This window comes from Haliotis rubra, unplaced genomic scaffold, assembly GCF_003918875.1.
Source record: "Haliotis rubra isolate DU_JTF1 unplaced genomic scaffold, ASM391887v1 Scf206, whole genome shotgun sequence".
NCBI classification, from domain to species: Eukaryota; Metazoa; Mollusca; class Gastropoda; order Lepetellida; family Haliotidae; genus Haliotis; species Haliotis rubra.
Window position 1 is genome coordinate 292,434 of NW_025766070.1, and position 24,068 is coordinate 316,501.

General features: G+C 40.5%; 1 protein-coding gene across 1 annotated transcript; it reads left to right on the plus strand.

The window, feature by feature from the left end:
* The first annotated feature begins 7,384 nt into the window (after positions 1-7,384).
* LOC124276119 (dual specificity protein phosphatase 10-like) lies at positions 7,385-16,882 on the plus strand. The gene is made up of 4 exons (XM_046711780.1): positions 7,385-8,270; positions 9,975-10,136; positions 11,632-11,817; positions 15,140-16,882. Exons 1-4 carry the CDS (start codon positions 7,622-7,624, stop codon positions 15,403-15,405), a joined length of 1,263 nt encoding a protein of 420 aa, XP_046567736.1. The 5' UTR covers positions 7,385-7,621; the 3' UTR covers positions 15,406-16,882.
* Positions 16,883-24,068: the final 7,186 nt, after the last annotated feature.

Below are 24,068 nucleotides of genomic sequence, written 5' to 3' on the forward strand. Positions count from 1 at the left end.
CCGATTTTTCTTTCTTTCTCTCCATCAGAGACGTGTATAATCATCTACAGACACTATTTAAATATATTCTCGATCTGGGCACAAGATATTATGAGCCTGGCCATACCTCTGCATACAAATCCGCGATTCTGTCGCTGGCACTGCCGCAGATACGATGTGACAATGCTTGCCAGTCAGGCAAGCGATATTCCTCCAACTGCAATAAGCACCATGTTCAGCCAATCAGGGACAAGGAGGAGGGGCTGCACGTGAAATCTATATGAAATGTACACGCATGCAAGACGATCGGTCGGCCGTTTCTACCATGTGTGTACGTGTCTGTTGATATTATATTGTTTGATAGGTTTGGGGAATAATTAAAAACGCAAAATGGCCTTATTAGTAACGTATGTTTCATATAGTTTGATTTATTTGCTGCCGTCATCCATGTTGAGCGATATAAGTGGCAGGAGAGGAGTAATGAAATTGATTAGGGCACAATAAAGTGACTAAAACTCCGAATCTCCGAAAACGCCGCCTACTTTGCTATTTAACGACCTGAAGCTTTTACTGAAAAACAGCGACGTCATTTAAAGTTCGTGATTTTTCAAGGTTGTTGATAATCATCTTGGTCGTTCACTTGAAAACATCAACTTACTACTGAGTCTAATCGTGACGTCTTGTGTGTCGTGCGCGTTCACGGCCACACAAATACTATCTCTTCCACGAAAAGGTTCTGGTTTTCACATTTATCTCACTCGTTCATGACAATGACATTTAAAAGAATTAATGAACATGTTTTAGTGGTCATTTTAGAAAAGGCATAAATGACACTATTTAACAATGATATTGCCTTACTTGCAGTAATTCTATAGTCTTTCTGGCAAGGGTTATAAAGAGTTACTCGATAAACAATAATAATACCCTGTAATGTCATGTGCGGTGCATTGTTTAGCCAAAATTATGATATAAATATAGAACATAAAGATGTGAAACATTATAGCAGTTTATGTACTGTAACGGCATTTCGGGATGACGTCACGAACCTACGTCATTCACATGCATTGTCGGATGCTGTCTGATATACCAGGAAATCACACACACGAAAAAGATACAAGACCTTTGTTTTAGGGACACGGGGCGGCCCAAAAACGTCGTCACGACAAATAATGTTATCTACTACTGTTTCTCCAACTCTAAATGCCAATCAAAGACTAGATACGAAGCATATTCATGTTAAATGTTAACATTTTATTTACACGACAATACTCATAAAGATACCGATGCTGCCAGGTGGTAAGGAGTGAGTGAGTGAGTGAGTTTGGTTTTACGCCGCTTTTAGCAATATTCCAGCAATATCACGGCGGGGGACACCGGAATTGGGCTTCACATATTGTGCCCAAGTGGGGAATCGAACCCGGGCCTTCCGCGTCACGAGCGAACGCTTTAACCACTAGGCAATCCCACCGCCCCCCCAGGTGGTGAGGAAAGGTTTAGCGTATCCTTCCCCACTGGTAGTACCTTCAGAAATAAGAGGGGCGGTGGGGTAGCCTAGTGGTTAAAGCGTCCGCTCGTCACGCTGAAGACCCGGGTTCGATTCCCCGCATGGGTACAATGTATGAATCCCATGTCCGGTGTCCCCCGCCGTGGTATTCCTAAAAGCGGCGTAAAACTATACTCATTCACTCACTCAGAAATAAAAGTCATTTCTACACGAATTATACAATTCCAATTACATTGTAGATAACGAACGTATTTTTATGAATCACTACCAAACTGTGAAAATAACTTTGTTTGCGACAAGGTGACGACACGTGAAAATTCAAGTCAAGTATCGACATGAAAATACGGGGACATATTATATTACTTACTCTAACTTAACTTATCTCAAACATGGAGTTGCATTAGACACAATTTTAGTGATGTAAGTAAATTTGTTAATGTTCCCTACATGCCCAGCAAAAAACGTTGGGTTTTTCGGGTACTATTTACACAAAATCTGGTAAGGACAAAAATCAATATCATTTGCCTTTCAAGCCTCTAATCGCCAAGTTACGACTGAGAGTTTGCGGCTGCTAGATACCGGGTGTATTGATATGTGCTGGGGGGGTTGTTGTTTGGGGGGTCCCATGCGGACACCGGTGTGACTGGTGGGGTATTCAATCAAATCAGTTAATAGACAACATATATAATGATATATATAGGCCTATGATAGGCGTGTATATATCTACATATACATGTTTGTATGTCTATTGCAATGCCTTGCATTATGCATAAAGGGGATTGCCTCTCTGCCCCTGGGATTATGTAATGAACAAAGTGATATTTTAGTGAAGGTGCGTATCTCTTCTAATAGTGTCATTATAAAACGCTTCAGGTGCGTTTCTCTTCGAATAATGTCATTGCCAAACGCTTCAGGTACGTATCTCTCCGAATAATGTCATTGTAAACGCTTCAGGTGCGTATCAATTCGAATAATGTCAATATAAAACGCTTCAGGTGCGTTTCTCTTCGAATAATGTCATTGCTAAACGCTTCAGGTGCGTATCTCTTAATGTCAATATACAACGCTTCATAATGTCATTCTTCGAATAATGTCATTTCAAACCCTTCAGGTGCGTTTGTCTTCGAATAATGTCATTGCTAAACGCTTCAGGTGCGTATCTCTTCGAATAATGTCACTGCAAACGCTTCAGGTGCGTTTCTCCTCGCATAATGTCATTGCCAAACGCTTCAGGTACGTATCTCTTCGAATGATGTCATTGCCAAACGCTTCAGGTACGTATGTCTTCGAATGATGTCATTACCAAACGCTTCAGGCCAGGTACGTATCTTATCAAATAATGTCATTGCAAACGCTTCAGGTGCGTATCTCTTCGAATAATGTCACTGCAAACGTTTCAGGTGCGTATCTCTTCGAATGATATCATTGCAAATGCTGGTTTACTGCATTATATGAAGTATATTTTAGGGTTTTAGTGGCTATAGCCGTCATTTGGTTTGTTTTTAAAATGAAAACTAAAACTACCTTTGTCAAGTTCAAGTATGTTGAGATTTTGACTTACGACTGCTTCGGTGGTCAGATTCCAGGACATGAAAAGTATCATTGTTATCGTATACTCACAGAATTGGTTATACACGAGGTAAATATTGTATACCAAGAATTTTAATAACATACTCTGGCTTAACGTCATATACCTGTCAATAACCAGGTAAATATCATATACGCACAATGAATTGTTACGAAGGTAAATATTGCATATACAGATTGAATAACTGATACCAAGGATAAATATCATATACCCCGACTTACTATAAATAGTGCAACGAAGGAAAACCCTGCATACCTAGTATGAATAACAAATATAAACGGTAAACTTCATTTACCAAGAACGAACAACATATATCCATGTAAGTTTTGTATAATTAGAATAGATGGAAAATAAACACAAAATACAGAGAATGAATGCCGTTCATCCAGGTAAATATTGTACAGGGTACTCAGGTTGAAATAGACCTCGGCTAAAGATGATATACACAGAATGTGTACCAGTCATCCAAGGTAAACGCGAAACAATTGTACCAGAGGTAAATATTATAAATTCGAAAATATCTGACCCATATAAATGTTATAGGTAGTTGTCAGTAATAATATGTGAAGCCCATTTCTGGTGTTCCCCGCCGTGATGTTGCTGGAATATTGCTAAAAGCGGCGAACCAAACCAATAATATGTTTGTCATATACATAATAAGTAACAATCAATATATATATATTCGATGTAACGTCATAATGTGAGACAAGGGTATATTGAATTGAGTTCACCAATATACGTATGCACACGTCATATAGATAGGTTGACGTTGTAGACAGGTAGGGAAATCTATATATAGGTGATATCTACCAAACACTTATATCTCGAATAACATATATACTAAAATATTGATATTACATGGTATACGATTTAACACCAATTTACGTTTCCACGCATAAGTAACAATTTTTGTCATGCGGTATTAAAGTGTGTACTCACATTCCTCCAGTGGCCCTGTTCTATATAGACAATGCTATCGGCGGGTTGACAATGCAATGCTACCAATGTCTCACCCAAGGTGTCAGCTCTAGTGTCGTATATCAACAATGTATCCCGTTCAAGCCGAGTGCCCTCCCCACCGTAGTGTAGCAACAGTTACGGAAACCTATGCTTAATATTTCGTGTAATTAATCCGGGTGCTGTTAGTCGGGGTATTGTTCCGAGTATGTATGTGCATGGATCGAGGGATCTAAGCCAACAAGATTTGCATTGTCGGATCAAAGGGGATCGGGCGCAGTGGAGCAGGTAAGCGGGGGGTCAGGTCATTGTCGCAACACATCGCTCCTCACCAGGTGTGCGACGGTGCTCCGTCTTGTGTATTGAGGGTTAGGTGGCGTCTATTATCACAGAAGGGCATCGATACTGGCAGCTCCGTGCACACGCTAGCTTGGGTGTATTAAAACCACAACCTAATGCGCTTTGTGTTATGCATGTGTTTTGTCATATTGCCTTTGTTAATATCGTTGCGAATGTTGCGTCTGATATGATTGTGTTCTTTTATATGATGATCTTCTTGCTACTACAACGGTAACAACAGCAACTACTGGTACTACTATTAATACTAATACTACAAATACTACTAATACTACTTGTACTACTACTACTATTACTAACTACTACTACTTCGTGGTTAGAGCGTCCGCCCGGAGAGCGGAAGGTCGCGGGTTCGATCCCCGACCGCGTCATACCAAAAGACGTTAAAATATGGTACTTGTTGGTCCCAGTCTGGCGCTTGGCATTAATGGGTACAACAAGGACTGGTCGGCTCGGAGTCAGTGTAATGTGTCGGAGTAGGGTATTCATGCTTCACTGCGGCATGGTATCTCAATGGGCTAGCACTATAAAACCAGCTTCAGTCTGGGCTAGTACAAGCAGCACACATACACATACACACGCATTCACGTCGTCTTATGAGCGAAATATTCTCAAGCACGACGTTAAACCCAATTTCGCCTAACCTCACTACTACTTCGTCTTCTTCCTATTTTTCTTCTCCTCCTGGGGGGTTGGGTAGCCTAGTGGTTAAAGCGTTGGCTCGTCACGCCGAAGATCCTGGTTCGATTCCCCACATGGGCACATTGTGTGAAGCCCATTTCTGATGTCCCTCTCCTCGATATTGCGAGAATATTGCTGAAAGCGGCGTAAGAGTAAACTCACTCACTCATTCTTACTTTTATTCTCCTGTTACTGTTATTGTTCGGGCACAGGTGGATCAGTCGTCTACGGCTGCTTGATCCGTGCAGAGTTACGCCCCTTAGGTGTATCAGAACCCTGTGATCCCAGATTCGCCTTGTCAAGATCTGTCAGCATCACATCCGGGTCCGGTTTCACCAAAGTAGTATACACTGGCGTCTAACAGCACTTCGGGCTTTCCTCCCACGTCAAGCAGACACAATCCGAAATTTCCGAAATGATATTTAAAATTGCGTTGAAACTAACCCCCCTGCCAGTAAATATGAATAATTTATATAGATCTTTATTCATGAAGAATGTAGGTTTGGCTTGGTTTGTTGTTTAACGTCGCACTCAGAAATATTCCAGTGAGTGGGTGAGTGAGTGAGTTCAGTTTCACGCTGCACTCAGCTAAATTCCAGCTATATGGCGGCGGTTTGTAAATATTCGAGTCTGGACCAGACAATCCAGTGACCAACATCATTAGCATCGATCTATGCAATTGGGATACGATGACATGTGTCAACCAAATCATCGAGCCTGACCACCCGATCCCGTTAGTCGCCTCTTACGACAAGCATGGGTTGCTGAAGACCAGTTGTCACCCGGATCTTCACGGGTGGAAGAATGTAGGCCTACGGCTATGTTCACACAGGTGGTCAGTCAGCAGAAATGTATATAACAACATATGTATAGAATAATAATTAATCAACAAGTTATTCTTAAGCAATTTGCATAATAAATATACATGGACAGTTTTCTAACGACATTAACAATATGTATAATTTGATATCCTAAGGTTGCATACTAAATATTAGTAATTTCACATATTTCAAGTGATTCATTCGGATCTTTTCGATGTGACTGTATTATATATAAAAACATATTAGGGTATTATGTAACAGTAGTTTCGTTATATCAAGCGGATGTTTCTCAACATTATTTCAGCTGTTGAGAGTGAAACGTGTTCAACAATATTTCAGTCTATGAAGTGATTAGTCACGACAGTATATCAGTTATATCACAACTTGGAGAGTACACAACACGTCATCCACCTATACCACGTGGTGAAATCCACGAGCAAAGGGGTGTGGCAACAAACTCGCACAAGGACCATGTCACCCCCCTCCCCACCCCACTCCAATTAAAAAAATTGAAGGGGGTGACAACCATTATTGGCATGAGTATATGTAAGAGTCCCCGAATTTAGTTAATTAACCCTCCAGCTCACGTAATGTAATTATATGACCCTACATCAACAATGTCTAGATTTTCAGCTGTCTCCCGTAAGATGCCTTCGGGGACTATGCGTTAGCCTAATATTTAATACAAATTATTGCGTAACTTTTGTTACATCATGAGCAGTTGTTTTCAAAATGAATTATGTTTGAAACACCCAAAGTACTTGTTGTGGTTATAAATATGTTATGGTGCATTTTCACATCAGTGTTTATTTGATTGTATCAGTTGGTTAGAATGCAATACATTGTGTAAGGGTAAGGGATTTTGATACTACCGTTTTGGTTTATTCCGGTAATTCTACAGAATAAATATAGAAAATCACATCGAGTACCCTCTTGTGTAATCGAACCAGGGTATTAGGGGTGGCAAAAATGACATCCTAACCTCTGAGCTACCCCATTGTCTTGGAAATATCTTATACTGATAAATATCATAAACTTACCTTACGTTTACCTGTTAATTATGATTAAACACGAGTATTATCATCATTATTGTTGGTGTTTTCATGTTTGTTGTTTTTACCTGAATTACATTTGCCAACAGTTTCTAACAGTAGTCAACAGCGACGGAAGTCTTTATTCTACCAAACAAACCTTGATTCATCAAGCAATGTACAACTGCGACACTCACTCACATGTCCCATTGCAAACACGCCTGGCAACGAGTTGATATGACAGTGACAGTTAAGACGGAGATAACCGAGTCATCGCGGAAACGACCGATACGCACAAAATCATAATTCCCCTCAGTTCTATTTATAACCGAACATGACATCATCTCTCTGATTCGTGAGCTGGTTCCCGGCTCTCTCCGCGCATGGTCAGCGTGCGCATATTTACGATATGTCGAGACGGAGCCCAGCGTAGAGGTTTCGCCGCTAGGAGTCAGGCCGTCGCTTATATATCGCTCATTCATGTAAACGAAGCACACTCGCTCATACGCGGAGAAACAGTCACTGTGCGTGTGTGACTCAGACCAGCTGTTTTATTGAGAGTGATGATTTAACTGTGACTTTCCACGGAATGGTTATATAGCGACCGAGGGTAGAAACACTCGCATTTGCTTGTTGTATTAGAAACCGAGCGCTTGTGTGAAAGAGTGTTTGTGAGTACCCACGTCAGCTGATCGGGAAGCCCATGTTATGGTCTTGGCTCCGTTGGATTAAGGAAGGATTATTTGTGTATAGTCTCACAGACTCACCGATGCCTGAATCAGGGGATGTAGAAGTGCTAGCACCAAGCAGCATCACATTTCCAGATCACAATCTTCCTGACAGGAGGAGAATTGGTTTAAAACTGGACTTTTCACGACTTGGGGGCTCGGCGGGGGATCGTGACGATTACCACATGCCTAAAAAGTGCAAGTTTGAATCCATGTCTTTTGCTACATGTTCTCTGACCAGTGCGTTGTCTTTGAACAAGACCAGTATTCCTGCACGGACAATATTGCCCCACGAACTCGCCACCAAACTGACCAAAGCCAAGCCAGTGTTAGTTCTAGACTGTCGACCATTCTTAGCTTTCAACCTGAGTCATATTCACGGAGCGGTCAACATCAGCTGTTCGGATAGATTCAGTAAAAAGAGACTTCAACAGGGAAAGATTTCTGTGTCGGATTTAGTGACGACGAAAGAAGGAAAAGATATCATCAATAAAAAACTCCCCAAGGAGGTTGTCTTATATGATGAACAAACTAACGACTTACGTGATATCACGACTGACAATGCTCTACATTACGTGCTTTCATCGCTTCATCGAGAAGGGAGGGAAACGTTTGTGTTGAAAGGTAAGCGATAAATTAATTTTCCTATTCAACTCTTAAAGTTTTCCGTCCACTACAATAGGCCATGTGTCGCCTGTCATCCGACGCCCTGAACACACCTGTGCTTCCTGCTTCCCGCGACACCTTTACAGAGGCAACACATGTCACTCAACTTGTTCATTTCATGTCAATTTCAAAAGTTACAACTCACATATATCTATATTTCATGTCAATTTCACTCCTAATCATCACACCGAGTAGAAATAGCCCACGTATCTCGGATCTTAGTCAGCGCCGACACCAGTCCAATCTAGAGCGCTGACCTAATTTCGCGATGACTCATCCCTGCTGTGTAGAGAGAACAGTGAGAGCGCCTTGTTTGTTTACCAATGTTGTTTTCCGTTGGCAAAGCCAAACAATGAGGGTTTCCTTCCGAGACGTCCTCAAATAACATATCTGATTAATCACCGAATGTCCAGAATATTTGGCTGGGATGGACCTTGAGAATATTGGTGTTTATGTTGATTATATTGCTCAGGGCTGTGATACATTACTGACGGGCGGTGAGAACTCCGATCAATGCCTATCTACCTCAAAGACAGCTGTTGCATAATAGCTTGTTTGCGCTTGATAACATTCGGTTGAGTGTGGTTAATTTCAAAGGGCATGCAGCAGTTGGTCAGTTTATAAAAGGTTAAGGTGGACAATAAGAATGTTATCTGAACATAACGTGTGTGGAATACATTAGCTCGGGCAGGAAGCGGGCTTGTCGCTAATGCATTTAAGAATACATTTGAATTCAGAATAAAATTACCTTTTAAATTTATCTCAGCTTACATCAGTATGAATTTATAGTGTCTTTATTATCTTATTTATTTCTGTAAGCACTTTTATTTCAATTGTTGCATAACTTTGACACATTTACACGTTATTTTCTAACTTTTAAGAGGTCTTTGTTTTCCAAAACGTATGCATTTGGGAAGTGCATCAGGAATTAAAAAACTGTAACAATCTGCAGCACAATATTGTGGCAACCAACACAATGGTTTGTGGAATTACCACATGTGTCGAACATAAACTTGCACCAAGATCCTTTCCGCTTGCACCCCAGACGATATACTTTCTAAATTCCACGGAAATAATTTTCTCTTATCGAGGGGCTGACGCTGAAGCTGCAGTTAGGCCCATGTGTTGGGGGCAGTGTTTCCTGGGAAGTTCACGAACTCCACGTACGGTGGTCGTGAGTCACCCCCATGTGTATATAACACATTGCCGAGTATACAGTCAGTGTACGTTGCCTCAAGTCCGTTCCTCTCTTTTTTTCTCTTGGATAAGTGTCCTCCTTATCACAGCCCCGACTCGAATTGGTGTCAGTTTTCAGAGCCAAACCACAAGAATCCAAGGCTCATTCTGCATGTGGCGAATTTTACACTGGGATGTTGGGTACTGCTAACTATCTTCCCCCTGAGCTTCATCGTGTCGAGCAAATTTGTCTTAATGATATCACTAAAAGTGTCTGGCGTACGATCAAACTGCCATAATGAATTAGGTGTGTATGACGAATAGAGCAGGATTTACATGGGCGTGTTTCTAGTAAGGTTTATGGGTATATATTCCTCGTGTATATTTACATTTATCTAAACATCAGTTCATATTTTCTAAAAAATGTTTTTATTATTATTTTTTTTAAATAGTTCTGATGTGTAATTATTATTATTTATGTTTCAGGGGGATTGAAAGATTTCAGCACAAAGCATGGGGACCTCTGTGACAGCGTGGTCCAATGTGACTACCACCGTCCTCTCTACAGCCCCACCAACCACCTCACCGAATCAGCAGCAGAGATCGAAGCTGCAGTAGCATCACAAGTTCTGCCATTTCTGTATCTAGGTAAGCATAAGTCACTGTTTACTTACTCTGATGTTATAGCATACTTCTCAACCCCCGACAGACATGCTAGATAGTTTGTTTAAATATACATATGAGTAATTAATTTGGTGTAGCATAGAGTAATAGGATATTTATAACACACGTCAAATGGGTATGAAACTGTGAGACAGAGTAGCCAATCCTTTGTTGGAGTTTGTTGTCCAGCGTTTTACAAGTATTGAAGTGAGCAAAACTTTATTCTTTTTTAGAAAATATTTGTTTTAGTATCTTCTGTTTGAGAATCGTGTATAAAGTACGATTACGGAGTTTCAAAATAGGTTTTTAGCTTTGCTAAGAAACTTTAACCGAGTTATACCCTCCTGGAGGCTGGGATGGCGTGGGGCAAGCCTCTTCGCAGGGGCTCAGGATTCTCTCCCCTCCCAAACAAAGAAGGCTTTGAGGAGAGAGATGATTCACCCCTTCGGTGACTTAATGAAGTGTAGCCCCATTGTCTTTTGTTTTCTTGACACCAGAGAGGAAGGTTCAGACCAAATATTTGAAACATGAGTTTGACTTTTAGTTTTAATTAAATTAATGATTCAGTTTGTGAAAATGCAGATGTTTGGTGTCCTCTTCGTAAACTTCCGTAACACGAAGATTGCTTGGTATACTGACGGAAACTGCGTCATTCGCTGTCGTACGACTGATGCCTATCTAAATCAACAGGATCCGTCGTATATTCTGAATTAATTCTCCTAAATTGTGTAAAATATCAACATTCCTTTGTATACAAACAGGATGCATCTTGAACATGCTACTTGTGTAAACTGTCCTTTGGTGTAAATTTCCATAACTCCCTGCACAAAAGATGTATCACCAAATACTGGCCTCTATTATTTCAAATTAAAATATTTTCCCACATCCGGTCTGAATTACATACGGCGGATATTCGGGCAGCCCCTTGTCCTTTAATTACGTTTGGATAATTACTAGCATATCAAGCCGATGATTCACTCCTCTCTTGACTGTTATATTCTTGGAAGTTGTTAACATTCCGACCCCCTTTCTTCTAACTCGACCGGCCCGTGGTCATCGCCTGGTCACCTCTTTGTACCGGACGCATGTGCGTGCTTAGTCATCGAGATAAGCCCCATTTCCGCGATCAGCCCTCGCCCCTTCTGAGTGTTGTATAATAAGGGTCATCTTTCGATACGTTGGTCTGTTCGAGAGGAAGGTAGCTGATAGTGTTTGTTTATCTCGATTAGGTAAGGGATTACGATGAAAGAGTTGTCTACAACTAAAAACTTTCGTTTCTTGAAATTGTTCCCCTTTTCAAAGAAAATCAGGAAAATTAAAAAAAACTGGATCTAATGAAACGAAAATATATTACTGGTGCGGTATCGCCTGATAGTAATACGTTTGTTTCACTGCGTTAGCGAATAGTGGTTTTAAAACTATCAAATTCATTTAGTATGAATGTAAGCAATGTTAAATGTGAATTTTTATTTCGTTTCAGGAAATGAACGAGATGCTGCCAGCTTGGACAGGTTACGTTCACATCGTATTACCCATGTTCTCAACGTGACGTCACATGTGCCTCTTTATTATGAAAAACAGGGAATCAAATACAAGCGAATTCCGGCCTCCGATAGTGGCCAACAGAACCTCAAACAGTATTTTGAAGAAGCATTAGAATTTATAGGTAAGTGTTTTGATTTGTTTAGAAATACGATAAGATTAATTCAAGGCGAGCACTTGTTGTTTTTATTTATGATAATGACGGAAACAGATTATGTACCAAACAAACAGTTTATTACAAAAATCATGTTGGGTGTTAACACGAATGATAGATTTAACGGACTTAAGCTAACAACTCTAGGGGAAGGAAATGAGATCAATTGCTCTATCTGCATAATTGAGGAATTTGGCGTGCTTTGATCAAACAGGCTCTTGGTTGTAATCAGAGATGGAGCTAGTGTATGAAGGAGCGGATTGTTTGACCATGTTCTTAGTGGTGATTCAATATTATTGTGTGCTAGTTAGGCAGTGGATGAGCGCGAAGTCATCGGTAATCCTCGGGGACTCTCGGGGATTTCCGGGCTGTCAAATCAGATCGATTCTGGCAGCAAATTGGACAACGGAAACAAACGGATTACACGGAAAACCCCTGCAATTTCGTGCTTTTTGTGTTAAAACGTGAAGTCGCGTTGAACGATAAAGAATGGGATCTGAATGGGAAATGGAGATATTTCTTCATCACCATGACACGCAGATCCCAGGGGCATTGCAATAGGTGGCGAGTTTGACAAGTAGGAATATGCTTATGTTAAATGCAGGAGATAATGCCTCGGTGTATTCTCAATGGCTCTTCTTTTTTTAAGTCGGTTGAAATGATAGATCGTTGTGGTTTTTAATTAGCTTTGCAGATTTAAAAAAAATAATCGTAAATAATTAAAATCGGAGTAGTACCATATTTGACTGTTAAGTTGTGCGTGTTTATTTTAAGCGATGAGATCAGTCGATATGTTTCCAAGCGTACGGACGTGACATTAACGCCCATCATTGCCTCATTCACCTTGAACCCCACCCTTACTTGAAGTTCACTCAAGCGAAAACATCAGCTGATTTGTTTCGGGAGTTGCTGCAGCACCTGTCAAAACTCCTCATCCGTTTCCTCAACCAATTACCAGATTTGAGACATCGTCAAAGCCATATCACCTTCGTCACACCCAAAGGCCTGCTAGTAAGGTCTATTGCAGATTGGCCTGATTGATTTTATGTGTTGAAGGGATCGTCAAAAACCTCCCACGTATTAGATCGTAGCCGTGAAAACAATTACATTATGCAATCATTTGGTTGTGCAAAGAGCAAAAGAGCAGTGAAGCTAAATCATCAGCGTCTTCCGTTGAATTGCACGTGGGAATTCTAACTCGAATTAAAAGATCGTTCGGGGATACTTTATCGGAAACATCAAAGGGTTGTCACGAAACGATGTTGTAAACACAAAGATACGTGTACATTTCACGCGGGTTAGCTATTAGTTTTCATCACCTTGTCCAGTAGGGGGAAGATGCTAATATTGAACACACCGTCTGAACGGTATTTACAGCTCAGACAGCGGAGACGGCCTACCGGCTCAGCTACCAACAAAAGCCTCTGTTACCTGTGCTGGGGGTGCACGCGCGCGTTATAGATTTGCATTATCGCTTTGGTTCTCAGGTAGTATGACTCATCGTTATGGATATGTTGCTATGGAGACCACGTGCGAGGGGTAGAGAGGGGATGTTGTCTAATTATCGGGCTTCGGTTTGAGACAGATGGTCGCTCGGCGTTTTGTTGGGAGGGGAGAGTTAGAGGTGACAACGCACTGCACCGTGAGTCAGAGTATGGATGATGGTTTGCATCTAAGCGGTGGGACGAGAGCCTTTGTTCGATTCAGGTGTGCTATCGATTAAACAACAGCACCTAGCCGAATTAAAGAGGTTTGCCGAAGGAGGGCATAAGCACCAAAGCTTCGTGTTCCCAATGCCAACATGGGAGCATGTCTAAAATAGCAAATGCTTTAATAAAAATGCTCCGCGAAGGATGTGCCACGTTGGGAACAAACACTAGCAGAAAGTTAAAAACGTTTTCCATCAAGCTTTGTCAAAGGGAGTAGCCAAGAAACGCGACTTATGTTTTAGATCATAACTAAATTGTTTGAAACCGGACTTTGAAAAAAGATTATTGATTTTTCGTTTCCGCATTCGTACACGTGTTTGATGCAAGATTTAAATTTTAAACATGTTTTGTGAAGGTAGCTGATTTGTTATGCGAGTAACACGGAAATAAATATTAACAGGAAACATTTGAGCAAACAGATCTGGCTCTTTAGCATTTGTTGTTGAGAAGGCTGTAGCTGTACTGCCCATAGAAGTGATATGAGTCAGGCCTGTGCACAGAACGCATTACAACACACTCCAACCTGGTAAAATATGTCCCATGGCACGTAGCATGTGTGTGACGCCTAACAATAACTATTGAAATGTGAAACTCATTTTATTCGTGTTTATTGGTGCATCCGCGAGCAACCCATTGTTGTCCGGTCATATAGCGTGTGAGATTTAATAAACATTTATTTGATCGATCTAATTAAGCTTTTAACGCGAATTTACATGTCTAGATGAGGATATTTGCACGCTATTTCAGATTTTCCAGGAAAGCATTGTTCGAATTTTCCACCTTGTGTGTCCAATGTTATAAAAGTACGTTTTATTTTTTAATTTCTTCGGGAAAATGGATTATTACTTGCAATCGAATCCTATCGGTTCCTTGTACCTATTTCGGTACATATGTCAATATTTTGACCGGTCTTCGTATCATTATGGCTATCGATCAAAATTAGCCATCAGCTGTCCCCATGAAATCCGCTTCAGCGTATCGTGAGTCATGCGTCATTGCTAATTGGTTTTGACAGGGAGCAGTCCAGTTGTGCGCATCCGACCTAAGCTCCTTACACCGCTTGACATTAGAGAGCTCCAACTTAGCTACTTTCGTATGTTTAACGTGTAGCACATTCACATAAGACGGTGTGATTAAACGTTCAAGTCCTTCCTTGTTTATTGCACTTTACACGGAAATAGTAGATGTTACCACAGAAACGAATAGCTATGATTATCTGGTGATTCATCGTCAAATATATTTACAGCATTGATTTATTCATTTTCTAGGGGGTTTTAACACTTTCATTCTGAATTTCATTTTGCCATTTATGTAGTTGTGAATAGTATAATCTGCCAATTGACTGTTAAAGTAAGTTTAAAAATCCATTTCAAGTGTTAAGTGACTTGTTTGAGTGGCATTTAGAAGTTGGTGTAATGGTGTTGTTCAGTTGTTAAGTGATTGAGAAAGTCTATCGCATATATGAAATTATATATTATTTATATTTTCAAAGATAAATATTGATGAATAAAATAATTTTATTTATGGGACTAAATGTCATTATATGAAGCAAATTTATAATTGTTCCATATCTTTTTTTCCAGATGATTGTCGGCAGACTGGCGGTCACGTACTCATCCATTGTCACGCAGGCGTGTCACGGTCAGCCACTATCACCATCGCTTACATTCTCAAGCATACGAAGATGACTATGACAGACGCTTACAAATACGTCAAAGGAAAGCGCGGCATCATATCGCCAAACTTTAACTTCATGGGACAGCTGATGGAATTTGAAAGAGACTTGAACCTAGGGGAAACGCCGAGGGTCCTACAGCCCAAACTCCAAGGCGTAGAAAGCACTGTGTGATAACAAATGACTTCTTCACTCATTGACGTTGTGAATGGTTTTCTATCAGAGACATCTTGTGCTAACATTCCGGTTGTCATGGTGACGGGTGTCATGGTGACAGCGTCTCATCGGTTACCATGGTGACAACGTCTGATCTGAGGTCGAACCGTGCCTTTCTCCCCTCAAGCCTCGCTCCCCCCAATCACGAGGGACGGACGGACGACCGTTCATATTAAGTCATCAATGCAACTTTACCCATCAAAATAAAGCCTGCCAAATGATCCGAGGTCGAATCTCATCTTCACGTGCTCGGAACGATAAAATGGACCAAAGTTGAAAGAGTGCAACGCATGATAGCATTGAACACTTGTGTCTTCATGCCCACCGGGCATTTGAACTCTTCCACGGGCATGAATTTATGGCCGGATGTATCACGTCGGCCATTTTGTAACTAGTCACGAACTTCCGGCTCCTGGTTCTGCCGTGGAAGATGGCAGTAGCCTTTGAGATCCACGTTGTAGCAAACAGTTCTTGTAGGAAATAATCGCGGTTGTCATCCATAGCGTCAGTGTCATATCGTCATCCACCACTATTCGTTAACACCTGTTCAGTGTTGCGTGCGTATCGTCATTCCAGTAATTCAGTGAGAATGTCTTGTGAGTCTTTAGCCGTATCGAACTCTTAAATCTACTACCTCGACAAAAAACAGAACTGAGAGAAAGAATCTTTTTTATGTGTTAGATGTGTATTTTGTTCCATTTCAATGGTGCTGTTCGTAATCCGTTGGTTTTGATGTTTTCTGAAACGGTTACAACGCCCTACCCCCAGCGCTGCTCTCCACCCACAGGATCTTATCATTGTTACAACGTGGGGAGGTCGAGCTGCGTCTAGGGATGTCAGGGTGACAGTTTGACTGATATCATCTATCACTCATGTTCATTTCACCACCAATGCCTTAGAATACCTGACTCACATGCATGTAGTCATAAAAAAATATTGTACATTTCATAAGTACTCGATCGTACCTATGCAGAAAGAACATGTCACAATGTCGTTGAAACTGTGTTGTATATAAATCCACTAAATTATTTCAGTATTTATTTATAATTTATTTTGTACTACCAAGTATGTATCATTCCTTAACAAAATTGGCAACATCATAGCAGTCGGCAGTGGTCGGTAATTATCGGCAACCGTCGGCAAGAATCGCCGATGGAGACACCTAGGACATAGAACACTACTAGACGTCTCTGTATTTATACAGTGTTGCCAAAGGAACATTTGTTGTGCAATATTTCTGTCATGGTATTTGATTGACGTTCAGTTTGACCAATCAGTGGACGTTGTTAGATATGGTTATGTTTCCTCGACCAATGAGGAAAGGTGGATCGTAGTCAGCTGTTTGGTAGGAGTGTATGATACGTATGTGACGGAGAGCCACCAAAAAGATATGAATACAATGTATTGAGAATAAAACTCACTTTTTAAAATTTAATAAGCGACTTTGTCTTATGTCTCTGTGAAGGAGCAGTGTGTGTGTGTGTGTGTGCGTGCGTGCGGGTGTGTGTTGAGGAAATAATTACAGCGAAACCCTGTCAGTCGGGAAACCCTTACATTCCAGGCTGTTGTGAGCCTGGTGGGTTTTATAATAACAGGGGCATTACTGAGTGCCATCGGTTAACCTGATGTTTCACTGGCAAAGTTACAGTCTGGATAAAAGGGGATTCGTTGTAGATGTTCAAACCCCGGACAACGCACAGTCGAGTAAGCGATGCGTTCGCTCTATCACTGAATTTGCACCCAAACATAAAAAATGAAAGACGTGGAGCCAATTTGTAGCACCCACGTCCAACAACTGCAGCTCAACCGTAATTCCCAAATAGATCCCTTTAAATACTCAACAAATGGACATTGAATAGAAAGTCATTATCATAAAAAAATGCGAATTCACATCTTCATCCCACCGCAACTGAAAAATGTGCACCAGATTTAAATTCCCAACATGTGAGAGGTCTCTGAAATAAAAAGACACCAGGGCCTCTATTTAGTTTTTTACGGGATTCCCCAAAGCAGCTGCGAACACTGGGCACCAATCATACTCCGCTTGAGACGAACACGCATGGCAGTGAATGTCGCTTAACACGGTAGTCAACAACCACTCATTCAGTTTTGACCAAACAAGGACATAATATTTAAGATCTACTTTGCCCTGGAAGACAGACAGTAGTTTATAAATGTCTCCATTCTGTACACACTTAAAACACACTTGTACAAATAGACATTGATCGAATTTACAGGACTATTCAATAGAGCGATAAATATATCTGGAATCTCAATGGGTACTCGCGTAAGGGGTAGAGAGACCTGCACATGTTATGGCAGCTCACGGGTAGATAAGAGAGAGTGCCTGAGGTACATTGGGCTCCTTAATCAACAGTTGGAAGATGTAGAAAACCAGGAGATGCTGGAGAGCTCCACTGTCCCAGAATTCCACGAATAGAATATCCAAAGGAATCCCAAGGGATGATAATCATTAAATATGGGAACCAACTCTCCTCCAGAATCCAATCTGGCGATACGAGGTCCTAATCTAGTGAAGGGTCTAAAGGGAGGAAAATATAAACGAATCATAACCATGCGACAGAGGTTCTATTCCAGTCCAGAATCTAAATGAAACACAATCATGCGATACGGGGTCCTATTCCAGTCCAGAATCTAAAGGAATACCACATACGATAGGGGTCCTATTCCAGTCTAGAATCTAAAGGAAAAACAACCATGCGATACGGGGTCCTATTCCACTCCAGAAGTTAAAGGAATACCATTATACGATATGGGCCCTATTCCAGTCCAGAATATAAACGGAACATAATCATGCGAAACGGGGTCCTATTCCAGTCCAGAATCTAAAGGAATACCATCATACGATAAGGGTCCTAATCTAGTCCAGAATCTAAAGGAATACCATCATACGATAGGGGTCATATTCCCCTCCAGGATCTCTCCTACACCTACCGGTACCACGCACATGGATAATCCTGATATTCCAAAAACGATTGTTTCAGAGACAATAGAACAAACGATGCATTGTGAGTTAACCGTTACGTAGGCGAATAATACGTGAATAACCACACATACAGACCACGTTGACACGCACAACACAGGACAATATTACACAGGAAGGCATTGATCTGGCAGAGAGAAGATGGAAATAGACATACCCTTGCAAATCATTGCATGTGGGCAACAAAAGGGTGTATTTCTATAAACGTGGTATTATTAATAACATTTTTAAAATATGAAGACTAAATTAAGACTAAATACGAGTACTGACCGAATAACAAAGGTTTTGTGTGCACGCCGATCTTATATACATGTATATGCATCCTATAATGTATATGTATGCTTTGAGCAAACATCCTGTTAATGGAAGCTAGCGCAATATAAGTACACACACATTATTATCATAAGTGGAAAATATACAGACATAAGTTTCCACAATTATCAAATGCAATATTTGTCCGCTAAAATGTGTTCGCCAATATTGATTGCTATCGTATATCCAGCGGATTAACCAAAGTGTTAACCACCAACATCCTGGCTACAAGCATAACTGTAAACACACGTGGAAAACTTGTGGAGTGAGTGAGTGAGTTTAGTTTTACGCCGCTTGAAGCAATATTACAGCAATACCACGGCGGGGGGGCACCAGAAATGGGCTTCACACATTGCACCCATGTGGGGAATCGAACCCGGGCCTTCGGCGTGACAAGCGAACGCTTTAACCACTAGGCTACCCCATCGCCCCAGAAAAACATGAGGAAAACATGTGATCATCATTTTACTCGCCAAAAGAGTTGAAAACTAAAGATGTGTATAATTTTAGTTGGACACTAATGCCTTTGTTTAGTTATATGTTTATCTGTACAGAAATTCCAAAAGACCAGATACAGAAGAGAAACATTCCATAGTTAATTGCTGTCGCAAGCGATATGGATAGAGAATTCTGACCGAACGATATAGAACCAACCGTGATCTTTACCACAAGATAACCCCCATCAAACTGTGGTCTGGTGAACAGAGCGTCTTCCCAAAGAGCGGAGGTCGGCTGTTGTACAAGATGTCACTCGTTAAATTGTACCTGCCTGGCGCACAGCAATAAGAATGATACAATAGAGACTGATCGGCTGGGAGTTAGTCTGTCTCACAGTCCCTGAACCACATTATTTTTCCTACCGCCTAGCCCTTTCTGACATGCTTAAGCCCTAAATGAAAGCAAGTCTAGTTTTCCTCAGGTCCAGGAATTTCCAATCTCACTGGGGCTCCTTTTCAATTGAAATGGGATTATTTGTTACTATCAAAACTATATATATTCAGAGACTAAGCCTTATTCTATCTGGGGGTCAGGATACTATGTCTGAATATTCTATCACCGTTGAACAGCGTCTCAATGGAAACCTGCATTTGCACGGATTATAGCCTTGCTCGTAGGCTGTACTGAATGCTAAGCCAATCTGTGTATAGTAATTCTATCCTTTAAAGAGGCAAGTCTAGATTAGAGGACAAATTGTTGGAGGAATGTTTATATTTTTAAGAAATTATTATTTAAACTATTCGTTATTACCTTAGAGATTTGTGCAAGTCTACCCGGATTACCACAAGCACGAATACGCGCACGCACACGCACACGCACACGCACACGCACTCACTTATTCACGATGCTATGTAGGTGCAATAATGTTGAACGCTAAGTTAAACCCCCTTTTCACTACATCTCAGCTCATGTTCATCAAACTCAAAAATACTACTTGCATACAGGCTGAAATCAACCAACATAATTATGATAACGATATGGATATTTATCGTTGTTTAAATATGTAACTCTTAAAGGAGCCGGAATTGAATTTCCGAGAAAGTCATAAAACAAATTACAATCAATTTACTTCGCCATATGGTGACACTTATTACGTTTTAACTCCATACACGCTAGTCACAGCGCGGCTCGTCCCGTGACCGACATGCGAGAGGTGTGTGAGTCATGTACATTGCTTATATCAACACGCTATTTACAAGATAGACGGAGAGGTCGCAAGGTCACGGGTGTCAGTTATCATGTGATCTGTAGGACATTTCTTCATTTACGACAACGTGTAAAGGATTATGAAATGGCTGAGTCGTGCAGGTTTACTGTGACGGAGATATACTCATTATAGTTTCTGAGGGTGACTGTCTAATCTGTCACTCAGGCTATAGGAGTCCTACTCAAGTCAGGAATGACTTGGCAAGTCTGTATTGCCTCACTGAAATTAATGTTGTTCTTGGCTCCATATGGATTTTTTGGTAAAATTTCATTTTCAAATAAGAAATCGTCATTTCTGGCATAAAATGGCAGTCTGGCACCTCCCAATTTTTTAACATATCTAAAATGGTAGACTAAAATCTAATCTCTGAAATGAACATACTTTTCAGAACAACAGTTCCTAAATTATGTTCCTAAAATAAATAGAAAGAAGCCCAGAATCTTTCAAAAACTACGATAATCTGGACTTGCCACACATTCTAGAATTGCATGGGCTGCATTGGGTATATTTGTTCCCAAAGTGGTATTTAGAGGTTTTCAATGTTATATATATATATACTACCAATCAAAGGTTTAGACTCACTAGTGTAAATGTAGCCACTTACTTCAGTCAACTGTTCTAAACTAGATTTTGTAAAATATTCCATACAGTTTAGAGGTACTGTTTACACATGAACTGATGTATTGTAAAACAAATTCGTAACGTTGTAAAGATTATTGTCATGAGTTCAATAAATGATGAAACTCAGTGAAAATTGGTGAATTCTTAACAAAACTTTACACCAAAACGCAACTGTTCACATGCACGATATTTGCACATGCTTTTCAGCAATTTGATGCATGATCCTCATGCAATTCATCTGCATAAGGTTTGCAGTTGGTTCCCCAAGTTAGGGGAGAAATTCATCTTCGATGTAACCACACATACATGTATATACATAACATATAGTGAGTGCTTTAAGTGAGTCTAATCTTTTGATGGGTAGTATATTAGCAAAATGCAATTCCCTATTTTGACTTATACCATAAGTACTGTGTTCAGGTAAACACTTGCCTTGCCTTTGCATGTGGTTATGACGGTGTTACTGGTGGTGTTCAACGTTTTGGCAACACCCAATATCATCATATATTAGTGATTCATAAACACGAGCTTTTGGTAGTCGAAATCGTACGATTATGGAAAGACTTTTATCGCTCTCATACAAATACCAGGCGAATAACTGACACATATACATGTATAGGTTAATCAGCAGGACTTACTCTTCCAAATTCCTCGCTTATAATTGACATTCATACACGTGAAAGTGAATTATAATATATAACCAAAGAAAGTTGTTACGGTTATGTTTGGGTAAGATATAAGATATATATCCTGACATGAAATAATACAAGGCGAGTAGTCTGCAATGTTAAACTGTTCAAGAGCTATATACGTCAGTATATTCGTGGTCAAGATTTCACATTAGTTGATGAATCATACCATATTGTACAGTGGACAGTACGCTTCCTTAAACAGCTTGGATATTGATTAACATAGAGCAAGGTATATCTATAATACCCTAACTGATGTACGTGAATCAAGATGAACAAGCATTCAGCCATAATACTCTTACCGGTGCAGTACTGACACTCTTACTGGTGCAAACTGATATTCTTACTGATGCAGTACTGATACTCTTACTGATGCAGTACTGATACTTTTACTGATGCAGTACTGATACTTTTACTGATGAAGTACTGAGTGAGTATTAATTAAACAAACATTCAGTCATAATACTCTTACTGATGCAGCACTTTAGGTGATTCAACGTGAACAATGTTTAGTCAATATGTTTGCTTGTATATCACAATCCGTGATGCAAGGGCAAGCAACGGTTAGTCGTGATGTGTGCTAGGTTTGTACCGTACGTGATTCAATATGAACCAACATTTAGTCACAGTATATGCTTGTAAGGTCGCGACAGAAGATGCACCGAATTGTAGCCAAAACTGGTATTCGGTGTACGTGACAGACCACAAACAATGATAAGGCACAGTGACCCCCAACTCCTTATAAGTTGTCATTAAGCTGTACCAGTGATGTGTAATCTGACTCTGACAAAAGCTAACTATCTATCGAAATCTGATAGTTAATGCTTCGAGAATAGCGTTTCAGCCATTATATGTCATTGCTCCCAGAGACAGAGAAATTCATACAGTTATCAAATATTCAACACATGCTAGTACTCGTACGATACTTTTAAACCGGACATTGCGCTCGAAACGAATGTCAACATGTCACTTGTCAGAATAATAGATCACAGTGCACATGTACGTATCACGCATTTCCTTAATGGTACAAATATTTCCTCCTGTGATTTGCATGTTTACTTCCAGGTATAAACGCAGGGATGACTAGACTTTCTACACGGCATTTGCTCTCATTTCGTGCTTTAGAGGACGTATTCCGTGTTGTTTTTCACAATAAGAACACAATTAAACACTGTATAATGTTCCCTCTTATGGACATTTAATGTGCTTTTGAAGTCACTTTAATAGCTCTAATCATGAAGATTAATTCGTCTTGTTATCGTTTAAATGGGGAACTAGGTAGCGCCATGGTAGTGTTTGACGGTAGTGTTTCTATGTACAGTGTATAAGATTATAGACCAATTAGCATTAAGGAACGAAAATCCTAATTTCTAGAGCCGGTGGGGACGTGTATAGGCTGCTGGGGCTGAGAAGAGAATCAAAGGGATTGTGGTGACGGTTTTATGTATAGATGATCTGTAGAAGATGTTTTGTGTTCAAATGCTACACAGGCAGCTTGTAAGACCGAACTATATAGTCAGTGCCGTTCCTCTGATGGAAGTCTGCGGGATTCTGGGTAAGAGTGGTCAGCCCGTGAAGATGCGGGTTAGAATTGGTCTTCAGCAAGCCATGCTTTTGGTAAGAGGCGATTAACAATATCGGGTGGTCAGACTCGCTGACTTGGTTGACACGTCATCGTATCAAAATTGGGTAGATCGATGCTCATGCTGTTGACCACTGGATTGTCTGGTCCAGACTCGATTATTTACAGACCGCCACCATATAGCTTCAATATTGCTGAGTGCGGCGTTAAACAACAAATATATCTTCACTCACTCATCTAATTGTGTATCCGAAGATGATCATGATTGTTACACTATGAAGGCTCCGGAACCCAATATCCCCATTCAACGCTTAAAAAACCGCACTCGCTCATATATAAAAATACATACCTCATCTGAAAATGACTGGTTTTGTCTATCCGCTTTGACACATTAGAGCTCCTAAGGGCTTTATAAGGAGTATATTAAGTAGGCAAGTGTTTTAAGCGCTTGCTCGTCGTGTTGAACACCCGGGTTTGAATCCTCAGATGGGTACCATATGTGTTCGGGGTTTTTTTTACCTAAAAAGAACCTTCTTCGTAATAATTAATTATCAGCGGTGTTATTCTTTAATGTGTAGTAGGGAGTCAAACACAGATAAAACACTTGTTAACTCATATGGGGAACGTATGTGTTTGGTAGACATGGTCATCAAGAAGTTCCACTGAATCTTCATTGGTCGCCGTCTTTATTGACACGGTAAACTTGAA

What these genes read in the sequence shown, in the direction of transcription:
- LOC124276119 (XM_046711780.1), top strand. Translation starts at nt 7,622, where the DNA reads ATGTTATGGTCTTGGCTCCGTTGGATTAAGGAAGGATTATTTGTGTAT. An exon ending in TCTGCCATTTCTGTATCTAG is followed by an intron (nt 10,137 to 11,631) that starts GTAAGCATAAGT and finishes ATTTCGTTTCAG; the next exon opens with GAAATGAACGAGATGCTGCC. An exon ending in AGAAGCATTAGAATTTATAG is followed by an intron (nt 11,818 to 15,139) that starts GTAAGTGTTTTG and finishes CTTTTTTTCCAG; the next exon opens with ATGATTGTCGGCAGACTGGC.